This window comes from Elgaria multicarinata, chromosome 16 (genome assembly GCF_023053635.1).
Source record: "Elgaria multicarinata webbii isolate HBS135686 ecotype San Diego chromosome 16, rElgMul1.1.pri, whole genome shotgun sequence".
Classification (NCBI taxonomy): Eukaryota; Metazoa; Chordata; class Lepidosauria; order Squamata; family Anguidae; genus Elgaria; species Elgaria multicarinata.
Window position 1 is genome coordinate 27,459,434 of NC_086186.1, and position 11,553 is coordinate 27,470,986.

General features: G+C 47.4%; 1 protein-coding gene across 1 annotated transcript; it reads left to right on the top strand.

The window, feature by feature from the left end:
* Positions 1–2,416: 2,416 nt before the first annotated feature.
* Positions 2,417–9,463, top strand: LOC134409629 (gonadotropin-releasing hormone II receptor-like). The gene is made up of 3 exons (XM_063142452.1): positions 2,417–2,929; positions 5,927–6,128; positions 8,894–9,463. Exons 1-3 carry the CDS (start codon positions 2,417–2,419, stop codon positions 9,295–9,297), a joined length of 1,119 nt encoding a protein of 372 aa, XP_062998522.1. The 3' UTR covers positions 9,298–9,463.
* The last annotated feature ends 2,090 nt before the right edge of the window (positions 9,464–11,553 follow it).

Genomic DNA, 11,553 nt, shown 5'->3' on the forward strand with positions numbered 1-11,553 from the left:
TGGGAAATAGGAACCATCACCACCCCTGCTATACTATGGTGGATGTACAGGGCCGTGGCTCCGTGGCAGAGCACATGCCTGCCATGCTGAAGGTCCCAAGTTTGATCCCTATCAACTCTAGGTTTGGATGTTGGAAAAATCTGCAATGGATTCCAATGGGTTGTGATTTCTATGACTCCCCTCTGATGATTTTGCAGTGGACCTGGGCTTTTCCAAGTCATGCATATTCCGCAACCTTGAGGAGGACCTTTTTTTTTTTTTTTTACTTTGGGGGTGGTGGTAGTTTGTTGTGCAAATTTGCATTACGAAAAGTGCATTTGCGCACTTGCACAAGTAAAATGAAATTCTGGTAAAAAAAACACCAAACAAACCGATTCCATCGATGAGCGGATGATGGAATAAAAGATACCTGATGAGACGCGAACCTCAGATGGCGTGGAGAGCGTGGAGAGGGAGGCATTGGTCTCCCTCCTCCCCAAATACTAGAACCCAACAGGGTCGTATCCCATGAAGGTGATTGGTGGGAGATTCAAGACAGATCAAAGGAAGGACTTCTTCACACAGCGCAGAGTTAAAACGCTGGAATTCACTACCACAAAATGCAGCGACGGCCACCAATTTGGATGACTTTAAAAAGGGGGGAAGGGGTTGGATAAATTCCTGGAGGAGAATTTGGCTACTAGTCCTGATGGTTGTGTGCTACCTCCAGTATCAGAGGCAGTAAGCCTGTGTGCACATCGGTTGCTGGGGAACACGGGTTGGAGGGTCCCGGTGCACCTGTGTCCTGATTGTGAGTTTCTGCCTGTCGACAGCTGGTTGTCCACTGTGTGAACAGACCTCTGGACTAGATGGACCAGCACGGCTGTTCTTGCGTTCTTATGTTCTAATAGATTGAACAAAATTGGTACATTTGTAGGGCTAGAAAAGAACCCTACCTGAATCCCTGTAAAGCCATTGCTGCCAGTCAACGTCGACAATATTGGGATAGATGGACTCATGGCCTGACTCAGTATAAGGCAGCTTCCAATCTTCCTATGCTGTTTCGTGCAAATTGTAGGGCTACCCGTTCGAGATATGGGCCTGATCTAGCTTTATGAGCTGCAGATGACCATCCTAAATGCCCCAGATGCTTCCAACAAATCCAGAGGGGAGCTGAAGGGTATCAGGATGCTAGACCTGTATGTCTCTCTCTCCCTTGCTGGATTGGGGCGCCTTGATTTAAGGAACTATTTCTTTCCAATACAAGAAGGGAATGCGTGTCTATATGCACTTGCCCACCCACATAGCAGCTGTTGGTCCCATCTGCAAATGACTATGGAGCATGTGTGTGTGTGTGTGTAGTTATAGATGTGATTGTTCTGAACAGAAAGGAAGACGAAATTGGTGAAATCGTGGTTTAGAAAAAGAAATTCAGCGCATATCGATATATATTCTGAATTCAGATATGCAGGTGGCTCTCACATTTGTCCTGTAGCATCCCAGTTCAGATCCCCACTCCTAAATGCACCACCTGACTGAAGTACAGTCGGTTATTGGTTTGTATCCCATATTGATTGATTGATTGATTGATTGATTGCATTTACATCCCACCTTTTTAGCTACTGCATGATTCTCTCTGCCTACAGTCTCTTCACAAAAAACCCAACTGGAGTGTCCAACATCTTGCTCCAGCCAACATGGGCGATACTTCAACGTGACTGAACCGTAATTGTCACCCTTAGAATCATAGAATTATAGAATAGCAGAGCTGCAAGGGCCTACAAGGCCATCGAGTCCAACCCCCTGCTCAATGCAGGAATCCACCCTAAAGCATCCCTGACAGAGGGTTGTCCAGCTGCCTCTTGAAGGCCTCTAGTGTGAGAGAGCCCACAATTTCACCAGGCAACTGATTCCATTGTCGTACTGCTCTAACAGTCAGGTAGTTTTTCCTGATGTCCAGCTGGAATCTGGCTTCCTTTAACTTGAGCCCGTATCAATCAATCACTAAGAAGCATTGGAAACTAGCAATTTTTAAAGGAATATTTTCACAACTATCCCAACCAACCCAACATTCAATCCATCTAACATTCCTGATGAGTTTCCAGCTTCAGTGCATTACTGGTCTGTCTCTGGGATTTTTGTTATTTTTAAGTTCTTAGTGCCAGTGGGTAGGCTGGTGGCAACAATGTCAGTGGGGCAGTGAGTCCTCTCTGGGTTTCAGTCAGAACCAGTCAGAACTCATGAAGGAGCTTTGGTTGATAGCAATTTTAGAGTTCTGACAGGTTCTGACTGAGAGGACTCACCAGTAAGTGTGTACTTACAAGTAACACTTTGGATCCCAGTGAAGGTAGGATTCCTCCACCACCCCACTCCTCATGCACACCGAAATCACTGCTGCATGTTAAAAAATAACCCCTCCTTGGTTTTCTTCAGGGTAATGACTGAAGGAGAAGCCCTGATGCATCATCCACAAAGATGCGGTGCCACAGATGAGAACAGTTCGGTTTCCGTTTGCCCCAAAGCCTGGGTTGAACCCACCTTCACCCTCGCTGCCAAGACCCGGGTTGTCATCACCAGTTGCCTTTTCGTGGTAGCAGCCTGCAACAACTCCGCAGTCTTATACAGCGTCATGAGGAAGAGGCGGAAATCTCACGTCCAGCGGCTCATCCAGAGCTTAGCCGTGGCAGACTTGCTGGTCACCCTGACCGTCATGCCGCTGGACGCCGCGTGGAACATCACCGTGCAGTGGTACGCCGGAGATGCGCTCTGCAAATTCCTCAACTTCCTCAAGCTCTTTGCCATGTACTCCGCTGCGCTGGTGCTGGTGGTAATCAGCTTGGATCGGCACGCCGCCATCCTTCACCCCTTCTCTTTCGCTAATTCCAGCCACCGCAACCGGGTCATGCTCTGCGTCGCCTGGATTCTCAGTGTGCTGCTGGCCTCCCCCCAGGTAGGACTCCAGTAAGGTGGGAAGGGCACCTCGTGAGAAAAAGAGCCAGTCTACATGGCCAATTTAGTGCGGAGGGAGAGCACAGTTATTTATTTATTTATTTATTTATTTTTGCATTTATATATCCCACCTTTTTTCCTCCAAGGGAACCAAGGCGGCGTACATAATCCTCCTCCTCTCCACTTTATCCTCACAACAACAACCCTGTGAGGTGGGTTAGGCTGAGAGTCTATGACTGGCCCAAAGTAACCCAGTAGTTTCCATGGCCAAGTGTGGACTAGAACGCGGATCTCCCGACTCCCAGTCCAACACTTTAGCCACTACACCACACTGGCTAAACCATATTTGCAAAGACGGGTATACAGTGGCCATATAGAGACACAGCCTGGATCACTTCTCCTTCCAGGAAAATGGAAGGGCTGAACTGTCTTCTAGCACATGTAACTAGCTTTCAGGGAGAAGGACACCATGGGATAGCATCCTCTATCTAACCAATGTCAAAAAAATATATATGTTCATATAAATTAATAAGACAGTAGCCATTATCAAGCATCTCTTAAACTCGGATCTCCCGACTCCCAGACCAACACTCTAGCCACTACACCACACTGCCTCTCTAGCCACTGGCATCACACATCAGGGTCGTTCATGACAGATGCTGCTGCCGCCTCCCCGCCGGCCTCCTGCTGCCTGGGTAAGAGCGACCCAGGTCAGAGAGCTCCGCGGAGGCGGAAGCCGAGCTCTCCAACCCGGGTCGCTCTTACCCCGGCAGCAGGAGGCCGGCGGGGAGGCGGCGGCGGCAAGGACGCGCCCGGATTCCCCAGCCGCCTCCTCCTCCGTCTCTTCTGGCTGTAGTCCACACTATCGTTTTGGGGTCGTACTTGGGGCGCATGCATGCGCCTTCAGTACGGCATGTGGAAGGGCCCTTAGTATGTTTTTTCTCCTTAAACGCAGCTCCCGAATGGTTCCGCTGCAGGATGCCCCATACCCCCTGCATGAAATCCTGGGCCTGCTTGTTTCCGTCAAGGGCTGGGACGCCCCACTGAGATCAAGGGGTGTCTGTTTCCCATTCAGAACATCCCAGCAGTGATCTTTTAATCTTTTACAATATCCCAATGCTGGACGAGAGGTGTGGGGGTAAGCTACAAGGGCTTAATTCAGCACTTGCAGTGACCTTCCCGGAGCAGGGGAGCATGGACCAGGGCAGGGAATAACTCTGGGGTTGACGGGATTCAGTTCTATTCGCGGGACTCCGCTCCAACCCCAAACAATGGCCCTTTCACATTCAAGTGCTGGGTGGGCCGTGAAAGCAGGTTTTTAGGTAGTGTATACTCTGCTTTTCTTGCTTCATGTGATGTTGATGGACCAAAGCCAATGTCATTAAAATCCGGATAAAGCCAGAAAATGCTTCTGATTCCTGCTGATCAGACCAAGGAGGATCCTCTGGGAGGAACTTCTCGATCCTCCCAGAGTGCAGGACATGAAATAACGGGCTCAAGTTAAAGGAAGCCAGATTCCAGCCGGACATCAGGAAAAACATCCTGACTGTTAGAGCAGTATGACAATGGAATCAGTTACCTAGGGAGGTGGTGGGCTCTCCCACACTAGAGGCCTTCAAGAGGCAGCTGGACAACCCTCTGTCGGGGATGCTTTAGGGTGGATTCCTGCATGGAGCAGGGGGTTGGACTCGATGGCCTTGTAGGCCCCTTCCAACTCTGCTATTCTATGAGTCTATGATCCATCTAGGCCAGCGTTTCACACAGGGGCCATCCAGCTGCCAAGCAGGACACAGTGCAACAGCACCCTCCCACCCATGTTCCCCAGCAACTGGTGTACATAGGCATACTGCCTCTGATACGTCTGTGTAGATTGGTTCAAGGCCTCCCTTGCATGTTTTCTGAGACCCTCGCCTTTTCAAAATGAAGGTTGAAAGAACAAATGATGCCAATTAGAATTTCAAAATGCTTTATCTCAACTTTTCCTCTTATGCCCTATATAGAGGGGTGGGGAGGGGAAATCTGAACTGAGCTGTGCATTTTTCAAGCAGTAGATCTTTTTACATGAGTAAATATGCAACGTCTTAGTATTTGGGATGCTGTTTGAAAGTGCTGAGTAATTCAGTCCTGCTTACATCTGAGTAGACACGCAGAAACCTTGTCCCGCTTGCTTCTGAGTGGATTTAAAATGGGATTAATCACATCACCATAGATGTAATCTCCCCCACACACACACACACACCAAGAAAAAGAGTTCCCCACCCCTGATTTAAGGTTGGGGAGTGGACAGCTTCCGCCATCCTCCCGCAGTCTAATATAGCAATAAACGAAAAGCTGACACAGAAGTGAAGAGTACATAGAGGAATAAAGAAAAGAGATACTTTTCAGAAGGAATGGCGAAAATACATAGACTATGAAAGAAGATTCGAACAGAATAACTTTGGCAGAAGCATATAGAAATTTGTGGGACTCCTGAAAAGAAGAAAATTATAAAAGAATGAAAGAGGATAAATTAATATACCACCCTGGAATAGAATCAGAAAATAAAATAGATGGAAGAAGAATTTTGGAATTGACCAAGCTTGGGGAGTGGAGTGGAGGGATAGTGAATTAATGTGTGTGTGTGTGTGTTTAATTGTCTCCTGTATTTTTTGAAAACTCAATAAAAAATATTGGGGAAGGAGGAGGAGGAGGAGAGCCTTTCCAATCTGGTGCCCTCCAAATGTTTTGGATTACAACTCCCAGGATTCCTGGCCGTTAGCCATGTTGGTTGGGGTTGATGGGAGCTGCAGTCAATGCATCTAGACTGCACCAGGTTGGAGAAGTCCAGAATAGAAGAACTACATCAGAAATTACATCAGTAGCAAAACCACAGCGTAATAATCTGAAGGTGTCCATAGACTCTTGGGACATTGCTGCCAAGATCTCACCGAAAGCTGGTTAGATGACGAGTGTCCTCCATTGAGATAAATCTGAACTTCTTTCCTCATGTCAATTCCAGCTCTTCCTTTTCCACCTGTACACCATCCCAGGGGTCAATTTCACCCAATGTGTGACGCACGGAAGCTTCAGAGAACACTGGCAGGAAACTACCTACAACATGTTCACCTTCACCACCCTCTATATCACTCCACTGTGTGTGATGATTGTCTGCTACGTGCGCATCTTATTTGAGATTAGCAAGCAGCTGAAAATTAACAAAGGTGAGTTCGTGGTCCTTAATTTGCACGTGATGTGAATCAGGTACCTCCCCTGAAGATCTTAAGTTGTTAAAAACATCCTGAATTTTAAAGGAATAATACAATGCTTACGATATCTTGTGCCATGAAAAGAAAGCACAAATTTATCCCCCAAATGATTAAAAAAAGAGTTTATTCTGCCCACTTCCCCTTTGAACATTTCAGATTAAAGAAAATAGTAAGGTGCAGCCCTATGCATATTTAGACAGAAAGAAGTCCTACAACTTTCAGTATCTCCCAACCAGCCATGCTGGGAATAGTAGGAGGGTAGGTTTTTTTTCTGTCTAAACGTGTGTAGGATTGCACCCTAACAAATTAGGATCTCTAGTATATGAAAAACTCTAGTATATGAAAAACATCAGGAAAAACTTCCTGACTGTTAGAGCAGTACGACAATGGAATCAGTTACCTAGGGAGGTGGTGGGCTCTCCCACACTAGAGGCCTTCAAGAGGCAGCTGGACAACCATCTGTCAGGGATGCTTTAGGGTGGATTCCTGCATTGAGCGGGGGGTTGGACTAGATGGCCTTGCAGGTCCCTTCCAACTCTGCTATTCTATGATTCTAAGAAGAACCAACCAAATATTGGCCTCTCTTCTGGAAAATGTATCTCAATTAAATATGTTCTGGCTGTGATTTGTTCACTCACTTTTTCCCCTGAAGAACCCAAACAGCTTCGCACTTGCTGTACCGTGTCCTGACTTTTTAAAAAACCAACCAACCAACAAACCCTGATTTGTGGCCTTTTTATTATTATTTAAAGGCAGTTGCAGTATCAGCCTTTTCAGTATGGCACTATTAAGGCATCTCAGGGGTACTGTGTCTTTAATTGTATGTTTCTGCTGCGTAGCCTCTATCGCTAATTGTGTCCTGTTCAGCGTGGCTGATGAATTGCCCCTTCATTAGTCAGTTCCTGTTCCCCATGAGGGGAGGGGGCTTTAGGGCACAATCCTGTCAGGATTCCCACCAGCCTCTGAAATTTGCCCTCGTGCTGCCCATGCTCTGTATTTTAACTAGCTGAGGCATCAGGGAGGGGGAGGGGGAGCAGGAGGGGAGGAGTCTGGGGAAGCCTCTGGATAAAGCGTACGCCAGCCCCTCCACCCGTCTCCCCTCGTCTCCCCTTCCCACCCACTGGCCTGCCCCCATTCTCTTCCCTCTGATGTCTTGTTTGCAACCTCAGAAAGGCAGGTGGTGCAGTTCTCTTCCCGCTGGCTGTGAGGGGGCTGGGGTGGAAAGCGCGGACTCAGATCCAGGAATCAGAAATATCATATGTCCCCCCCTCCCGACACGGTCTAAGGGCCATAAGATTTCGCTCTTCATTGCCAATTTCATTGTTTTCTTTAATACAAAATGCGATTTATCTAGAACTCTTTGAAACGTAGAAATAAAAGAAGCTTTTATTTCTTTTATGAGTAATGAAAGGTGCAACTCGCAGGGCAGGGCAGCAGAGTTTGCAGAAGGTGCTCTGTCCGTGGTTCTTTCAGGAACTGCCAGCGTCTGTTGCTCTAGCGGTCCATTCCGCCTGTGCAAGAGAACCAGAGGAGGCACAGCGGCAGCTTGGGATACTGCCCAGTATGTTTTTATATTGCATGGTTTAAAGTTTTATTTTGTGAACCACCCAGAGAGTTCCACCTATTGCATAGCATATAATAACTACCGTATTTCTTCGATTCTAAGACGCACTTTTTCCCCTAAATTAACAGCTCTAAAAATGGGGTGCGCCTTAGAATCGATGGCGTCTTAGAATCGAAGCAATACGGTAAGAGGAAAAGAGGACGCTCCTGCAGCAGCTTCGAGTCATGCGAGCGAGGAGGAGCTGGTTGGGTAAGCGCCTGGTTTTTTGTTAGGCAAATTTATTCGTAAGTCCCATCGATTTCCATGGCACTTACTCGCGTGTCGTCGTCCCCTGGTGCAGAGACAAGTAAAGAGCGGGACTGGAGAGTTAAGTTTACTCTTTGTTTCAACGCCCCCCCTTATTCCCGCGCAAACGGCAGTTTCTTCTCTCACAGAGGGAAAAAAGAAAAGGACACGACCATTAGAAGAAAGCACGGCGGGGGGGGGAGGTTGGCTGGGCGGTGAGGGAAGTATTTCTTTGATTCTAAGATGCCCTTTTCCCCCCAAATTAACATCTCTAAAAATGGGGTGCGCCTTAGAATCGATGGCGTCTTAGAATCGAAGAAATATGGTAGCTCATTCACTCATTCTGGAGAGGTCCTTTTGGAATCCTTCACAATCCCTTGTTTCTATCACCTGAATAATTCAGTGTCATCCGAAAACGCGTCCACCTCAATGCTTGAGGTTATTTATGAATATTTTTAAAGCAGATCATTTTTTAAAAAAACCAGGTCATTTAAAAACACACACGTCCAAATACACCTCTGCATCTTACTTCCCTGCCTTGGGAGAACCCTCTACTTACTCTCAGTTTCTTGTTCTTTCACCAGTTATCAATCCATAAGAGAACTTCTCCTCTTATCTCGTGAGGACCTGTCTCCTTGTCCCATGATCGCTCTGTTTACTCAAGCGCCTTTCATGAGGGACTTTGTCAAAAGTTTTTTGAGAGTCTCAGGTACACAATGCCCACAGTTGTTGTCCCGGCAAGCATTTGCCCTGTTTGCCTGGGCTCTGCCCACCACCCCCAGCCCAGGACTGGTACTCTTGTTAGTTCTGATGTCAGTGACCCTTTGCTTCCCGTGTAACTGACCCGTTTGGGACTCCCCCCCCCCCACAGGTCTTGCCAGAGGCAAAGATGAGCACATCTCCAAGGCCCGAATGAAGACTCTCAAAATGACAGTTGCCATAGTGGCTTCGTTCATCATCTGCTGGACTCCTTATTACCTCCTGGGCTTGTGGTACTGGTTCCAGCCTGACATGATCCACAGAATGCCGGAATATGTCAGCCACTTCCTGTTCCTCTTCGGCTTGCTGCACACATGCACGGACCCCATCATCTACGGGCTGTACACGCCGTCGTTTCGAGAGGACATGAAGACGGGCCTCAGGACCCTTAAATTAACAGTGACCCGCCAGGAAAAGAAACTTGCATCCATCTCAGAGATGGACAATAAAGATTTGCACGACCAGGGCCACCGGGCAAGTATTTCCAATGGTGGGACTCTACATACCGCGTTGTAGAGGAAGAAGCTCCAACAGGCAAGAAGCTCAGGGCTGGTTCACACACGCGGGCAGAAGACTTGATTTGCAACATCTGCTGTCTATACATTTGAGAACTGGAGGCTGACATGTGAAGTGGCTTCATTAAATTGGGTATTCGTGTATCCAATTTCGCAGGGAAACAGGGCACAGGGAGAGATAGTAGCTTCCCCCCAAGGGAGAATTTCTGAGTCCGTGTGCAGTCCTGAAAAGGTTGCATGAGGCTGCCCTCCCACCTAGTTTTAGGTGATATGATAGTTTTTTTCTGTGGGGGCCCATTCACACATGCAAGTCATCAAGTGCTAAAGAAGCATGCGTGAACCTCAGTGAATACTGAGTGGGACAATTGGTTGCCCATCCCCTCGTTCAACCGGCATCTTGGTGGAAACAACCGTCCTTGGACTCCAAAGGGCCACCAGACATTGGAGGGGAGGGGGGGAATTCTGTCCCCAAACCATCCTGAATTAAACGTGGCTAGAGGAGACCAAATGTAATGTCATTGAGCAGGGGGGTTGGACTCGATGGCCTTTTAAGCCCCTTCCAACTCTACTGTTCTATGATTCTGTGATTCTCTTATAAATTATACTACCAATTGGATCCATTTTTAGAAATATATTTTATTTGGGTAGCATGTTTTTGTTCTGGTAGCAACAGGGAGGGGGGTTGCCATGTAGAACTTGCAGACAGGAAAATAAAAGGAAAATAAATGCTGGATTCATAGAGCAACTTGGGAGGAGGTGGCAGTTGGTGAGTAGACGCACCGGAGCAGCAGGCATCCAAGAGCCCAAAATCTATACAACGGGGCAAGCAAAGCCTTGGGGCATCCTCAAGACTTCTTTTTTACCCTGCTGTTGGGAAACACAGGCTAGAGGATTCATGAATGAGCCAGAAATAAAGACAGTCTTAACGTGTTTCTATATATATGTCACGAGGGTTGCTGAACTTACTGTGCTAGCAGGGCCAGAATTCCAAGAACGGAAATCCTCTGAGTTTAAGCAGAGCTTCTACGATCACTGTGCCATGCGCACGCGCGCACGCACACCTACCTCCACCTAAACGGCAGTTGTAAATACTTTAGGGTTAGGGTTTTGCTTATGTTACTCTGTAGAGCATCTAGGGTGGCCCCGTATGAATCGCCAAAAAGAGGAAATGCACCATTAAAAAAGGAGGGTGATTTCAGTAAGTTGCATGCGCATACACACACACACACACACAAATATGCATGCAAATTTAGAAATGTAATTTAATTAGAAATAAGAGTACATTTGAACAGTAACCAGGTGACCTCTGTGCCTATCTGTTCAGCCTTAAGATGGGCAGCAGTTCTTAAGGTATTTTTTAATCTTTGAACCGGAACTGGACAAGACAGCCCTTCAAAGAGAGGACACCTGGCCACCCTAAGAGCCCCAAGCTCACTGACAGCACCTTAGAGGCCCCTTAGAGGCCCCTTCCAACTCTACTATTCTATGATTTTCACAAGAAAATGTCTGGAAATGCCTCCCATCACTCCTTCAAAGCCAGTGGGTACATGTATATCTGCAGGGAGCCTTTGCATCAACTGTGCCCAGGCAGGGGAGATTTTGGCTCTGCTGCAACGTGGTCCCAGAGACATTTTTTATGTAAGCAAACGGTTTGCATTACAATGGCGAGAAATAAAGGGGTACGGATGAGGGAAGCTTCACGGTGGGAAGTAAACCTCTGCTCTGCCCATGTTGATACCCCAACCGTTGAGAAACAAACCAACTCGTACCTGAACAGCTCCACCTTTTCATGCACATCCCCCGGCTTCTCTCTCTCTTTCTCTCTGTCTTGGCAGTACACCAGGACCTTAGGAAACCGGCTGTTATATCAATTAGACTTTGTTACGGGAAGAAGAGCATCAAGCTTACGAAAGCCAAATTCTACAACGCAATCGGTTACAGTAAACTAGCTTCGCTGAATCTCGCTGCATTGGGCAAACTTCAAGGCTTTTAAGCACAATTTGTACTTATGGGTTTCTGCCACAACTACCCTGGAGGAAAAGTCCTTGTTTTGCCGCGGCATTGAGTGAGAAAACCGGAACCACCCCCAAGACTCTCATTCAACCCATTTCCACTTCTCCCAGAGCCTTTCCTAGCCACCTGGGGTGGGGTGGGGTCGGGTGGGGGAGTGAGACAGAAATGCATTTCTTCATTGCAGTTCTATACCGGCTTCCTAAAGGCAACCAAGGCGGTTTACAACGTTTTCAGAAAATAACAT

Coding starts and splice junctions, on each gene's coding strand:
- LOC134409629 (XM_063142452.1), top strand. CDS start 2,417: ATGACTGAAGGAGAAGCCCTGATGCATCATCCACAAAGATGCGGTGCC. Junction 2,930..5,926: donor TGCTGCTGGCCTCCCCCCAG/GTAGGACTCCAG, acceptor TGTCAATTCCAG/CTCTTCCTTTTCCACCTGTA. Junction 6,129..8,893: donor GCAGCTGAAAATTAACAAAG/GTGAGTTCGTGG, acceptor CCCCCCCCACAG/GTCTTGCCAGAGGCAAAGAT.